Genomic DNA, 16,047 nt, shown 5'->3' with positions numbered 1-16,047 from the left:
CAACAGAATATTTAGAGAAATGCAGATTTTGCAGTTGCCAGGTAATTTTGTCCAACAAACAAATTCAAAATTAAGCATCTTTTCTAATTTGTCCTCTGTTCTGCTAGGCACAGAGCATCACCCAACAGTGGGCAGACCCACAGCCCAGAAGTCCTTGCTTTAGGTTGAGTAAATGCCTCCAAAAGCAGCTGACCACACGTCTTCCAGGGATCACATAGAAATCTGAAGGATTTCAAGTATTCAACTATGTCACATACAATATGATAATTCCTCCTGTGCAGCATTTTAGACTTCCAGCAGCTTTAGCATCTAGAATAAAGTCAATTCCCAAAGCGTGAGATACAAGCTTTCAGGGGCAAGTTGGGTAGGGAGAGGTCATCACTGAACAAGAGGTCATCAGTGAACAACAGCACTTTGTTTTTAAGGAAATGTACTAATGCTTTTACAGGAGAGACTTGATCAAATTAAATTGGTAAAGAAACACTAATCATGGTAAATTAGTTTACCCTGCAATACTTAAAGCATTCTGAATTGTAGAAAAATGATTAGAAACAATGGGATTGGCAGCTGCTAGAACTCGGAAGGAAGGTATAGAATGCATAGTAAACTGAATTGCTAAAGCATCCTAGTTTAATTTAGTGTTTAACAGCACCTGTACTGCCCTAAGGTTATGTTACATATATTACAACCCAGTACAATAACTCATGTTCATATTGATGACCTAAGGCCAGAATATTCTATTCAGTGAAGCAAAGAGACATGTAAATTAATTTCAGAGGTACGTGTTAAGATTCATATAAATGAAACATAAGGCACAACACCAGTTTTCAAAATGTAATCTGAGACCCTGGAAAAGGTTACCTTGCCTTTTTCACTGTGTTGACATTTGCACTGATGGTGAAAAATATATATGTGATAAAACTGACAGTACCTTAGCATGAATCAAGGCAACAGCACCTTAAAAATACCCTCCAGGAAGCAGGAAAAATTATTAATGTTATTAAATCTCAACCTTTAAGTGTACATTTTTAATGATCAATGTGATTAAATGAGAAGTACACACAAAATGCATCTGCAGCCATGTTTTAGTCCGCTTTTTTGCTGCTGTGACTAAAGGATCTGGCCAGAACAACTATAAAGGAGGAAATGTTTATTTGAGGGCTCACAGTTTCAGAGGTCTCAGTCCATAGACAGCGGGCTCCATTCCTCAGGGCTCCAGATGAGGCTGAACATCATGGTGGAAGAGTGTGGTGGAGGGAAGCATCTAACATGATGGTTAAGAAGCAAAGAGAGAAATTCTACTCCCCAGGTAGAAAATATATACCCCAATGTCATGCCCCTAATGACCCACCTCCTCTTGCCATACCCCACCTGCCTCCAATTACTACCCAATAAATCCCAACAGGTGATTAATTCACTGGTTGGGTTAAGGCTCCACAACCCAATCATTTCACCTCTGAATCATTTTCATACTGCCTCACAGATGAGCTTTTGGGGACACCTTACATCCAGAGCATAACAGGCCATAAGTGAAGTATGATAACAGTTTTAAGGAAAAGCATGTGTGCTCTTGTTTGAGATATAAACTGAAGTAGACACTAGTTTTATTGCAGAGGAAAAACATCAAACTCTAGTTATTAAGAATTAGGTTATGTGGCAAGCATTTTCTTAGAAGAAATGAGGCAAATCTGTCACTTCAAACATTTCACAGTACTTGTGCCAAAAAAAAAAAAAAATGGGGATTTTTTAAAACTAAAAGTAAAAAAAATAATAATTATTAATTAATTAATTTTAAAATTTGGGACTTTTGAACAAAATTAAAACTTCAGAGAATTTACAGCCCTTATTATGTGCTTGCCAGATCCCCATTACTAAAGATTTGTCTGACAAAATTAAAAAATAAGTTATTTAGATATTGTATACATGGTAAAACGTATCAACATTTGAAGTGTGACATTCAAGCTTTCAGGGACAAGTTGGGTAGGGAGAGGTCATCACTGAACAAGAGGTCACCAGTGAACAACAGCACTTTGTTTCTAAGGAAATGTACTAATGCTTTTTCAGGAGCTGCATAACTTGATGAGCAAATTTTCTAGATGACCAATGCATGATGTTACAAAATCATCCATGAGTAAAAGATCCATTCAACATACAAGATAAGCCAATAGATTTTAATGCAATAAGATATGAGAAAGTAATTGATATGGTTTCAGAGTTCAATTGCAACAATTTTTTTTGGTTTTATGAATTATCATTCAATAAATCATATTTTAAGCTAAACTTAATATTTGTCTTTTTGTTTTCTTTTTTCCCCTTGCTGGTCCACTGACCATAATTTTGTATTGAGGTTTTTATTTTGTAGATTTGCATGTAGTTTATAAAAGTAAAAATAATAGAGATCCCACCTACGTTTTACTCAACTTACCCCAAGGCACCACCTTGCAAAACTATATAATACACTATCCTGAACAAAATGTTGACATTGATACAAAGTACAGAATAGTTCTATCATCATGAAGATCCCTCTTGTTGGCTTTTAGTCCCACCCATGCTTGCCCCCTACCCTGAAAACCTAGGACCCACACAATGTTATTATTGCAAGAATGGTATATAATGAAATCACATAGCCTATAATCTAGAAATGACTTTTTAATATAATTCTCTAAAGATTCCTCATTGTTATTGCATGTATTAATGGGGCAGTCCATTAATGGTTCATTGGTTTTTACAGCTGAGTAGTATTCCATGGTATGGATGTACCACAGTTTGCTTAATCCATTGAAGGATATCCAGAGTTCTTCCAGTTTTTTTTTTTTTTTAAATAAAGATGCTATAAACATTTGTGTACAAGTTGTGAGGCAATCACGAATTTTCATTTCACTAGGATAAATGCCTAGGCATGCAATTGTTGGGTTGTCTGGTTAGCTATTATTCTTCCTTTTAATTGCCAAGTTATTTTCCACAGAGCCGCATCATTTTACATTCCCACCAACAACACGTAAGTGACCCAGTTCTCCACATCCTTATTAGCACTTGGTGTTGCGACCATTATTTTATTTTAACCACTCTGTAGTGACATCTCATTGTGCTTTCATCTTGCAGTTTCCTAACAGCTAATGATGTTTGTTGACCACCTTTTCATATGCATTATTTCCATCTACATATCTTATTGGTGAAATGTCAATTAATGTCTTTTGCTTGTTTTCCAATTAGATCATTTAGTATTTTTACTGTTAGTTTTTTGAAAATTCATTATGTATTCTAGACACTAGGCCTTTGCTGGATATGCATTTTGCAAATATTTTCTCCAAGTCTGTAGCTTGTACTTAATTCTCTTAAAAAAGTCTTTTTGCAGAGCAAACGTTTTTAATTCTGATGAAGTCCAATTTATCAATTTTTTTCTTTTATGGATCACTTTACCTAGCCTTAACTCCCAATAATCTTCTCCTAGTTTGTAGTTTTACATTTTTACTTTTAAGTCTGTGAACCATTTTAAGTTAAATTTTTTATGACGCAAGACTTTAAGTCAGCATTCATCCCCACCCACTATTGTTGTTCAATTGCTTCAACAGCAGTTATTGAAAAGGCTATCCTATATCCATTTCGTTTTTGTACCTTTACCAAAAATCAGTTGTGCATATCTGGGGCAGTCCATCTGTGGATTTTCTGTTTTATTCCACTGAAATATGGGTTCATCCCTTCACCAAAACCACACAGTATCAATTACGATAGCTAATACAATTAGTCTTAAATTTAGTTAGTTGATTCCTCCCATTTTATGCCTCCTTCTTAAAATTGTTTTTTCTATCTAGTTCCTTCACCTTTCCTTATAAATTTTAGAATACTTTTGTTTATATCCACAAAAGAAAAGTCTTGTCGGAATGGAAATTTGATGAAAACTAAATTAATCAGTATATCGATCTGGAGACAAATGACATGTTTACTGTGTAGAGTCTTCTAATCCATGAACACAGAATATCTCCATTGAATTAGGATGCTGTAATTTCTTTCATCAGCATTTTGGAGTTTTCAGCATCCAGATACTGTATAGGTTTTGTTAGATTTACACCTAATTTCACATTTTGAGCAACTATAAATCATATAATAGTTTTTATTGTAGAATTTATATGTTCATTAAGAGATACACAGGAATAGAAGGGAATTGTTTCTGTTTATATTGTATCTTGCGACTTTACTGAACTCAATTATTAGTTCTGTGAGATTTATCTTTTACATATTCCTTGGAATTTTCTATAGAGGCAATCACACCATTTGTAAAACTGTATTGTTTCCTTTCAGTTCTGTGTGCTTTGCATTCTTCTTCCTGCCTTATGGCACTGACTAAAATTTCCAGCACTGTGTTGAATAAGATGGTGAAGGAACCCATCCTGCCTTTCACCATTAAATATAATGGTAGCTGTAGATTTTGGCAAGATGATCTTTTTCTAGTTGTAGTTCCCACTATCTTTTTCTAGGAATAGTTCCCACTATTCCTATTTTTCTGAGAATTTTTATCAGAAAAATGGGTGTTGATGTCTGTCATGCTTTTTCTGCTTTGATTGATACATAATTACATCATTTTTCTTCTTTATTCTGATAATATGAGGGATTGAAATTGTTTTCAAATACTGAGCCAGCCTTCAAAATTCCTGGAATAACCCACTTAGGCCATGGTGCCTAGTTCCTATTCTATATGTTTCAACTCCATGTCCTAGTATTTTAAGAATGTTTTATACCTAATATTCATAAGGAATTATCTTTGTTCATCTTGTGCTCCTATAAGAGAACACCTGAGACTGGGTAATTTATATATTTAAAAAAAACAGAAATTTATTCTTTCATAGTTTGAGAGGCCGGGAGGTCCAAGATCCACTGGTATCTTGTGTGGGACTTCTTACTATGTCTTCACATGGCAAAAAGCAGAAGGGCTAAGAGGAAAAAAGGAGGCTGAACCTATATTTTTATTACAGCAATAATCCTATCTGTGAGAGCATCCTCATGTGCTAATCATTTCTTAAATGTCCTACCTGTTAATACTGTTACAATGTCAATTTAATTTCAGATTTAATGGCAGTTAAATTCAGATTTAATTTCTTTCTTTTTAGAGAGAGAGAGAGAATTTTTTAATATTTATTTTTTAGTTATTGGAGGACACAACATCTTTGTTTTGTATGTGGTGCTGAGGATCGAACCCGGGCCGCACGCATACCAGGCGAGCGCGCTACCGCTTGAGCCACATCCCCAGTCCCAGATTTAATTTCAATTTAATGGCAATTTGAGTTTAGAAAGGGACATTCAAACCAAAGCAAGAATATCGGTCCATTATTGATTTGTACATACTTTTTTGGGGTGGGGGTAGGTACTATCTTTGTCTAGCTTAGGTAACAGTATTGCTAGCTCTATAAAATGAATCTGGAGGCCAGGCTGAGGATGTGGCCCATTAGTAGAGCACTTGCCCTAGTATCTAAAGAAAAAAAAAAACCTTCAGACATGTTCCCTTTTCTCTTCTGGAAGAAATTATATAGAAGTGGTGCTAATTCTTCCTTAAGTAACTGGTGAATTCCTCTCCAGTATAATTATGTGGGCCTGAAGATATTTAAGAAAAAAGGATATTTGAGAAAAAATTCCAAGAAATATGTAAAAGATAAATCTCACAGAACAAAAATAATTGAGTTCAGTAAAGGCACATGATGCAATATAAACAGAAACATTTCCCTTCTATTCCTCTGTATCTGTTAATGAACATATAAATTCTACAATAAAAACTATAATATGATTTATAGTTGCTCAAAATGTGAAATAATTAGTTGTAAATCTAACAAAACCTATACAGGATCTGGATGCTGAAAACTACAAAATGCTGACAAAAGAAATTCTTAACAGTTATAGATTCAATTATCTATTTCTGTTTGGAAATTTTTTGATATTATTTCATTGAGTAGATTGTTCATTCCTTTGGTTTGGACCTCTATTCCTTCCTCTATCCCAATAACTCTTAAATTTGTTTTTTTTTTTACACTATCCCATATTTCTTGAATGTTCTGCTCATGGTTTCTTACCATTTTCACTGTCTAGTCTACATTCTTTTCAAGATTACATATTTTAACTTCATTGTCTGAGGTCCTGACTTCCAAGTGGTCTAATCTGTTGGTGATGCTTTCAATTGAGCTTTTAATTTTATGTCCTTCTTTCTCCTCAGCGGGGCCACATCACCCTTGTCACAGTGCTGCATTATTTATAAGGAATTTACTATGAAATCTATCTTCAATACAAAATTATATGAACTCACTTCTAGAAATTTCCTTTATGTCTTGATTGTCAAAAATGCCATGATAGATATTGTTTCATTGCAAATTTATCATAGGGAAAAGAATTTTAGTTAAAACTTGGGCTAGGGATACAGTTCAGTTATAGAACACTTGCCTATCATGTGTGAGGTATTGGGTATTTGGTTTATTGTTTCTTTCATTTCAAGGATTTCTCTTTGGTTTTTCTTTAGAACCTCTATCTCCTTATTGAAGTAATCTTTTGCTTCCTGTAATGGCTCATGTAGCTCTTTGTCAAAATGATCTTTTGCTGCCTGTATGTGCTCTCTTATATCATCCTTTAATTCACAGAACATTTTAATTATGTACATCCTGAACTCCTTCTCTGTAATTCCATCTGCTGTGCTGGCCATGGATTCTAATAATGTGGTATCTTGATTTGTTTGCGGCACTTTCTTCCCTTGTCTTTCCGTGTTGCTCTGTGGGTCTGAGGCATTACTGTTTTTACCCTATTGGCATATAGTGCCCCTACAGGGTTCCAATACCTCTCCTTAAGGGGAAGGACAATGTTAACAGATCCCAATGTAAACAAAATACCACCTAAAAACAAATAGGTGTTATTAAGACATTTACAGTTTGGTCCCAATGTACAGAAATGGTGAATTCAGTTATTATCTACAATATAATCCATAGGTTTGTAAAAGGGTTTACAGTTTCTGATGGTGGACAAAGAACTGGGGATGAGGTGTAGGAAGACATGCTGAGGAGGAATTAGATGAGGATATGGAATTGTTATATCTTAGGAAGTGTGAAAGAGAAATCTAAAGAAGAAGGTTAGTAGCAGGAGAATAGAGAGGTGGTAATTATGGGTAGATAAGTAAGAAGGAAGACAGTAGAGTACATTAGACAAACATATATTAAGAAAAATTGAAAAAATGCTAAAACTGTAAAAATTGGAGAGGAAAAAAACAAAAAAAGAAGAAGAAAAAGAATATACAACAATTGTAATATACTATTCAGTTATCTCAGTCCTCAATATCCCAATTCATGCAAAGTACTTGGTTTCACATATGTTGGGAATGTAAGGGAAGGAGAACACAGAGAGAGAAGAAAAAAATCTCAAAGGAATAAAAAAGGATTGTTTTGGTTGGAGATCATTATCTTTCCTGCTTCCCTTATCATCCAATAGGTGGGGTTGTCTGTTCTTAGTTGGTATCTCCACCCTCAGGACGGTGGGGGTTACCAGAGTGTGACAGTTGGTCTTGGGTGAAGGCACCTGGAAATGGGGTATGGCACCCACCATCCTATTGGGAGTCTGTACCTCAAGAATCTCCTTTGGGTTCTGCTCCTGTGATGTGTGCACCGGGTCTTATCTCCTCATCTTGCCTCACAGTTCCTGCCCTCTAAATTAGTCCCTAAAGTGTATCTCCCTCACCCTCTCCTTTTCTACTTCCTAGTCAGGAACCTTTCTCTCTGGGGGTCTTGTGTGTTGCACTCTAGTGGCTGCACACCTGTCATGGAGGGCTGTTTGGAATTGGGCAGTCACTCTGCTGAGGTTGCGGCTGCTGGGGACTGGGGGAAATTAGAAAACTATGGGTACCTGGTTATCCAGTGTTCCAAACTGGTAATTTCCCCAAGTAAAGATGGTGATGAAGGTGTCCCAAGATGGAGGCTGCTACTTTCAGTGATGGGGTGTTGGGTCGGGTGGGGGGAGCCAGGCAAAGACATTGTGCCATGCATTCAGAGATGAGCTCTGTGGTATACTGGGTTGCAGATGTAGGCTTTCTTCAGAGCCTGTGATGTCCAAGGTGCAGGCAGGCCCCCATGAGTAGGGGACTATGGCAGTAGCTGCTGAGCCCCAAGATGGAGGGGACCAAGGGAGTCCCACATTAGTAGATGGGGGTCCACACAGGAATGGCAGCTTGAGTTCCTGCATGTGGGTAGCGACTCAGTGTCCTTCATGGGAGCGGTGTCTGGAAATTCTGCACCTGCGCTGATCCCAATGGTCCCCCTTATGACACCCTCAGACCTGCATGGGCAAGTAGTCAGGAGTCGGGAGTCCTTTTCTAAGCTGAGGCCTGGGGCCCCACAGGACACAGTGGCCATGATTATTCCTATAAGAGATCAGCTGTGGAGTGGTCCTCTATCACTCTCAGCAAAACAGTATTCCCATTAGCTGAGACCCAGGTCAACAAGCAACACGGAATGCTTCCTCCCTCTGGCCTGCCATCTTGGATCCCCCCTCAATTATCTATTTCCATTGAATGAGCTGTGGTAGTTTGTTTTTGTTGTTGTTGTTGTTGTTGTTGTTGTTGTTTTTGAGGAATTTCTCATTTCATCTAAGTTGTCAAATTTGTGTGTGTGTAGAGTTGTTCATAGTAGTGTTCTGTTGATGCTTTCTGGGGTCCATGATAATTTCTCGTTTCATTTCTATATTGTTAATTCATGTCTTCTCTTGACATTTTTTTCCCATCAGTTTTACCAGAGATCAATTTTATTGATCCTTTCAAGAACTGGCTTTTTTACCAGTTTTCTTTCTGCTCTCGATTTCATTGATTTCTGCTCTTCATTATTCATTCCTGCCTCTTGCTTTGGGTTTATTTTGCTCTTCTTTTTCTGGGTTCTTGAGATGGGAGTTAAAATGATTGATTTTGAGACTTTATTTTTTCTATTGTAAGCATTTAATGCCATAAATTTCCCTTCTCAACCTTCTTTTAGCTGTGTCCCACAATTTTTTATGTGTTATATTTTCATTTATTTCAATGCATTTTGAAATTGCTTGAAACTCCCCCTTCAGCCCATTGATTATTTATAACTGTATAGTTTAGATTCCTAATGTCTAGAGGTGTCTTCTGTCATTCTCTTGTTATTGATTTTTTTTGTTTGTTTGCTTCTGCAATGGACTCTATTCTGGCATACATGTTGTGGTAAATGAAAAGAATATGTATTCTGCTTTTGTTGGTTTCTGCATACTTCCAAGTTTCAACTGGGTCCTGTTAGACAATGGGTCTGTTGAGTTCAATATCCTTACTGATTTTCTAAAAGTGTGCTATTAGTTGTTGAAAAGGGGATGCTGAAGTCTCTAACTAGAAAAGTAGAATTGCCTATTTCTCTTGTCAGTTCTGTAATTTTTCTTCATATTTTGCTGTTCTGCTGTTTGGTGCATGCACTTTCTCAGATTATTGTCTTATTGGTGTATTCACAATTTTATTATAACACAGCACCCCTTTCTGTCTCTGATAACTTTCTGTACTCGGGAAATTCCTTTCATCTGATATTAATATAGCCATTCACACTTTTCTTTGTTTAACATTTGTATATTCATTTTTACCATCCTATTCTCAATGTGAATCTATTATTGTATTTTAACTCCGTTTCTGATAGAAACCACACAATTGGATCATGTTTTTTAATCCCTTCTGCCACTCTGTCATGTAATTTGTGTATTTAACATTTTATATTTCATTTAGGGCTGACGTATGCCATTTTAGTTTTTGTTTTCTGTTTTTCTGATTTCTGTTGATTATCTGTTTTCTTTCTCCCTTTCTGTTCATTTCTGTGGGTTACTTGAATATACTTTAAAATTCCACTTTTACAATAGTGTTTTTGAGTGAATGTTTTACATAGCTTATTACTTATTGATGTAGATACTAGGAAACATAAACATAACTTACCACAGTCTACTGATGTCATCATTTTACCAATTCAAGTGACAATGTAGAAGACTTAGCTCCCTTTATGTCTCTTTACCTTACCCCATTTATAATTGTCTTTAGGAATTTGCTCTGTACACATTTACAACCACATTAGTGTGATAATGTTTGTTTTGACTGATACGTATACTTAGGAAAACTCAAAAGGAGAAACAACACTATTGTTTTTATCCCTATTTTTGCTGTACATGTTCTTGTTCCTTCCAGATATTCTTTTTTGTTGTTGTTCCAATTAGTTATACATGATAATAGGATGTATTTTGACATATTATACATATAATGGAGCATAACTTCTCATTCTTCTGGTTGTACATGATGTAGAATTACATTAGTCATGGAATCATATATGCACATAGGATAGTAATGTCTGACTCATTCTACTCTTTCCTTTTCCCATTCTGCCTCCCTTCCCTTCAATTCCCCTTTGTTAATCCAAAGTACTTCTTTTCTTCCCTAACTCCCACCCCTTATTGTTCTGATAGTTGTTCTTTATCATTTTCTTTCTGTTTAGAGAACTTCCTCTAGCCATTCTTTTAGGGTAAGTCTGTTGGCAACAAATTCTCTTGATTTCCTGAGAATGTCTTTATTCCCCTTTATTCCTGAAGAATATTTCTTTGGATACAGGGAGCTGGGTTCACAGTTCCTTTCTTTTCACACTTTAGAAAATATTCTGCCACTTACTTCTAGCCACCATAGTCTCTGAGGGGAAATCCACTTCCATCACATTGCTGTTCCCTTGTGGGTAACATGTGTCCCTCTCTCGTTGCTTTCAGGATGTTTTCTTGTCTGGTTTTCAGAATTTTTACTAATAAACTTACTTAACTAACATATATTTGGGTGTTTTCTATTGGGGGTTTTCATAGAATCTGTAAATTTGAATTGCCAAACTGGTGAAATATTCAGCCATTTTTTCTTTAAGTTATTTTTTCAGTCTCTCTTTTTCTTCCCCTTGGGGATCATCATAACACAAATATTAGATCTTTTGCTATAGTCCTACAATCCCTGAGGCTAATTACTATTTTTTTCCAGTCTATTTTCTTTTTATTGTTTAGATTTGGTAACTTCTAAGGTTCTGTCTTCAAGTTCATTGATTCTATACTAATTTTACTTTTCAGTTCACTCCCTAATGTTTCAGGTTTAAGTCATTTTTTAAGTCTAAATTGTGCCTGTTTCTTCTCTGCATCTTTTATTTCTTTACAAAGTCTTATTTTCTTTTTTTCTTTGTACTGGAGATTGAACCCAGGTATGCTTTGTCTCTGGGCTATCTTCCCCATCCTTTTTAATTTTTTTATTTATATTTTAGTTTTGAGACAGGGTCTTGCTAATTTGTTGAGGATCCCACTAAGGTTGCTGAGACTGACCTCTAACTTGCAATCCTCCTGCCTCAATCTCTAGATTTTTAGGATTTCAGTCTGTGTCACTGTCCTTTATGAATCTATTTTTTTTTTAACTATGTTGCAAAGTTGTTCGTAATTGCTCATTGGAGCATTTTTATGGTTGCAGCTTTAAAATTTTGTTGGATAATTTTAATGTTTCTGAGATCTCAGTGATGGTATCTATTGATATTCAGTTTGAGATTTTTCTAGTGCTGAATAAGATTAATAAATTTCAGTTGAAATTTGGATATTTGGGGTCTTAAGCCATAAGACTCTAGATCCTATTTAAACCTCCTGTTTAACTGACACTCTACTAGACCTCTTCTGATTCCACCGCTGGGGAGGGGTGTGGCTTGTAACTAGGATGGGGATAGAATCCCTTGTGGTCTCATCTGGCAGCATGGGGGTGTCTCATTACCACTCCATTAGAATCAAAGTAACTGCTGGACACGCAGCCCTTTTTGGAACCATACTGGCAGAAGTGTTAGTGTTCTTTCTACTCCCTTTACTGGTGGAGGTAGGATGGGGACAGTTTTTTCTGGAATACAACAGTTATTTTCCTAAAAATTTTCTGATTTTCTGTTCTGCTGGATTGCACTTCTCCTGGTTCTTTGGCTAGAGATAGCAAGTATTGGATTTTTTTGTTTTCTTTTTTGTCTTTACCTGTTAGCATTTCCAGATTACCAGCTTTTTCAGCTCAATTCTAGGATTTATGAAGAAAGAAAGAAAGAAAGAAAGAAAGAAAGAAAGAAAGAAAGAAAGAAAGAAAGAAGAAAGAAAGAAGGAAGGAAGGAAGGAAGGAAGGAAGGAAGGAAGGAAGGAAGGAGGGAGGGAGGGAGGGAGGGAGGGAGGGAGGGAGGGAGGGAGGGAGGAAAGAAGGAAGGGGAAAGGAAGGAGAAAGAGAAAGAGAGAAAGGAAGGAAAAGGGAAGGAGGGAGGGAAGGAGAAAGAGAAAACCCATGTCATTCCTTGAGTCCTAAAGCTCCTAGCTAGTATGCCTCCTTCTCTCCACATGAACGGTTGTCTTACCTTTGTCATGCCCAGGTTTTTGACCTGTAATGGGCAGGAAGAAGAGGGAAAACTGATTCTACCCTACCTTACCCAGAAGTGGAAGTCTCACAGCAAACTCTCAAGATAACTACTGCTTCTTAAATTTGGATATATTAAAGAATATCTTAAAATTATGTAAAAAATGGCATTAAGGTATTTTTTTCTTTTTCAACTACATATCTGTTTAAAAACTAGAATTGTTCTCATATTATTTCAATCAAACCACCCACAGAATTGTACACAGAAGTAGACTTGAGAATCCAGCTGTCTTCTATACAGGCAGACAGCAAAGAAATTTTCGAAGTAAGTAAATAATCCTAGTTTTTCACTATGTTTTTTGTTTTTAAAAACATAATTATTTCTCATAAAAAATACATTTTTATATTAACAAATGACTTTATTACTACTATTTTAAAAATAAATATTTTGGCATTTTGTTTAAATTTCTAATATTGTAAATGTCAATATAGGTATCTCAAATAAACCATTATTACAACCTCAGTAATTTTAAGAGTGTCAAGAGGGTCATAATCCAAAATGTTTGAGAATGTATGAGGTAGATAAAAGTAATACTGAAGAAAGTTCTTACCTCCTCTCCTGAGAGTTGCAGGTTGTGAACATATTGCATAGTTCCTTGTGCCAATTCAGAAGGTGTCCCTGGTGGCACCAGAGGGACACAGGCATAGTCTTCGTTTTCTCTCTTAACAGGAATTCCATACAGTATTCTAAAATGTAATTTTTAAAAATTAGTGTTCTTTACATTATTGATAAAGCAAATAAATGTTTGCTTTCTTTTCATACCTCCGTTAAAATAAACATATGGTCATTTGACATTGTCACTAAGTAAAAATTGTGAAAAGATCAAATACTCAAAAAGGAGAACCCAAAAAATAATTTGTTTGGCTCTGAGTACCTCTTAATAGTAACCTTTGTGATGGTTTTGTTTTATTATACTGGAAAAATAATACATTCACTCTATGAAAGCCCAATTATAGAAGAGATCCAAAATTCTCTATGACCTGACTTCTAACCTACTCCACACTCCACACTCACAACAAAGATTTGGGGCAAAACACCAGCCTGAGCAGAACTGCCTTCTCACATTACAGTTTTGTCTTCTTGATCCACATCTTGCTGAGATGTACAGAAAACTGTTTTGGTGTCAGATCTTCCCTTGGTAGGCTACCAGCTACATATATCTAAGAATATATATATAGATTAAAAAAATATCAATAAAAGCCTTAATTTATCCCCAAGATATGAGATAAATCAAACTTTGCAGGCAGAATGTATCATTAATGACTGACCTGTGGGTGGCTTGAAAATACATTAATTTTTGGATTGTGTAACTGACTATTAAATATAAAATACATAATGAATAAAAAATGGGCCTCTACAGACTATAGTTCTATCAATTTCACATAAAAATATTCAGAGGTTTAACTTTTCTATTATATGAACAGCCCATATGAGTCACTAGATGTAAAAAAATAAATATATACATTGTATTTGTTGATAATATGCTAAAACTCTCAAATTCCATCTTACCAGCTCCTAAGGGGTAGTCTGCCCAACTTCAGACTAAAGAAGATAGAAATTTTCCAAAGTAGACTCATGAAAATAAGCAACCTATCTCACCTTGCCAAATATCTGAATTCAAAGAGAAGTTAGATCTCAACTCCCAGCCTGTTAAATGTCACTGCCACCAACACCCACTCCATTCTACTGTGCTTTCCTGAGCTCTGAAGATAAAGAGGTAAAAACCCTGCTGTAGCCAGTGTTCTAGATGAGATGATGTAGGTCCCACTAACCACTTCAGAAGGCCGAAAGTTCTGGGGTTTCTCTTGGCAAGCACAGTTGGAACAAAGTTGTCTGGTTCTTCGGTAGCAGTGTCCCAGTTACTCTTTTTGTAAATTGTCGTTTGGGCCAGTGAGCATATTAAACAGACATAGTGTGGCTCCAGAGTCGAAGGTGGTGACAGTAGAGGCCACTTAATACCTGAATCTCAGCTAAGGTGGTATGTTGACAGTGTGGCTTTCAGCTTCCCACCTTCCTGATGAAGAGCAGCAGCAGCCAGTTAAGCACGCTGTGTGGGTTTTTCCTGAAGCCCTCCTTGACTAATGGTGATCTTTCCATTGATTTTATAAGCATGAACTTGCCCTTACTCAATACCTTCACTAAAGACGTTTCTATTTTCTGCAACTGAATCTTGACTGATAGATATATTTACAAAAATGAAAGAACAGGAACAGGACTAGGGACTAAGAGAGGAAATCCAGAGTATAAATACATCAAGACCAATAAGAAAGTTCTAAGATTAGGCTGTGGGGAAAGGGTGGCACTTTGGTCCCCAAAGCAGCAGTGTTGGGAGCTGGGACCTAGTGGGAAGTGTTTGGGTCATGGATTTAGGGCCCTTATGGAGGGCTTAATACCTTTCTTGAAGAGATGGGTTAACTATAGTGGGTGGGATTTTTTTCTCCCTTTTTCTCATTTGTTAGCTTTTCCTCACTACAACCAAAATACCTGGCAAGAACAACTTAGAAGAAGGGAACTTTTTCTGGCTAATGGTTTCAGAGATTCAGTCCATGGTCTGCCCACTCCACTGCTCTGGGCCCAAGGTGCGGCAAAACCTTACAGCAGAAGGGCATGGCAGAGGAGGACTGCTCCCCAGATGGAGGCCAGGAAGCAGAGAGGAGAATGGGTCCCAGGTGTTACGGCTTAGATATGAGGTGGCCCCAAAAAGTGTGTGCAATTTTCAGAGGTGAAATGATTAGATTATAAGAGTTGTTAGATTAAGTCAGTGGATTGATCCACTGATATAGATTAATTGGGTGGGGAACTGTATGCAGATAGGGTGTGCCGGGAGGAAGTAGGTCACTGGGAGTGTGCCTTTGAGATTTATATTTTGTCCTGGGCAAGTAGAGCTCTCAGTTGCCTGCTTGCCATGTCCTGAACTGCTTTTCTCCACCACGCCCTTCTGCTATGATGGGCTGTTTTATTCTAGACACCATTTCTTTAAAGCACTAAACTGATTTTACAACCTATTTATGGGGTCTGAATCCACAACCTGGAAAGCATTAGCTTACATCAGCGAATGTTTAAAAAAATAGACTCCGAAGGTCTGGGAAAAATCTTCAGGAATTCATCTTCTTGAAGATGCTAATCTACAAATCATTTTCTGTAGCCTTATATAATTTTTTTCTTTAAAAACTTCAAGAGAGGAATGTGAATACTCTGTATGCTTTTTAAAAATCAAAGATGATAGTCTCAAAATGGTGAGTCTACAAAAAGAGCACACCTATAATTATATAGAATTTTTTTTTTTTACACAATAAGATTGGGGGGGCATTGTATTTTTAAATCATTGTGACTTCATTGCTACATGCAAACAGTGACATCTGGTGGAATGACATTGTTTTACTTTCCAAAAAAATTTAGCTTTTACATAATGGAGTTATGGGAACAGATAAATTTCCAAATAATTTCCTGTTTGGGTATTTCCATTTTAAAAAAAAAAATGTACTAATAGAATATCAAACATTGATAGACCATCCTGATATGGCTTTTTTTTACTCCAATCTGTATTTTTAAAATATGCTGAAGGCATACCAATAGGACTATTTGTTCAAAGTAAATAAAATAG

General features: G+C 36.3%; 1 protein-coding gene across 1 annotated transcript in view; it reads right to left on the bottom strand.

Moving 5' to 3' along the window:
• Window positions 1–16,047, bottom strand: part of Ttc6 (tetratricopeptide repeat domain 6) — a 183,707-nt gene that overhangs the window by 100,314 nt on the left and 67,346 nt on the right. Inside the window, exon 6 of the mRNA XM_026408982.2 lies at window positions 12,994–13,129. Within this exon, the coding sequence (XP_026264767.2) occupies window positions 12,994–13,129 (136 nt within the window). The remainder of the gene's footprint in view (window positions 1–12,993; window positions 13,130–16,047) is intronic.

The sequence above is a fragment of the Urocitellus parryii genome, chromosome 6 (genome assembly GCF_045843805.1).
Source record: "Urocitellus parryii isolate mUroPar1 chromosome 6, mUroPar1.hap1, whole genome shotgun sequence".
NCBI classification, from domain to species: domain Eukaryota; kingdom Metazoa; phylum Chordata; class Mammalia; order Rodentia; family Sciuridae; genus Urocitellus; species Urocitellus parryii.
The sequence above is the reverse complement of the archived record's forward strand: the minus strand, read 5'-3'. Positions and strand labels throughout refer to the sequence as shown.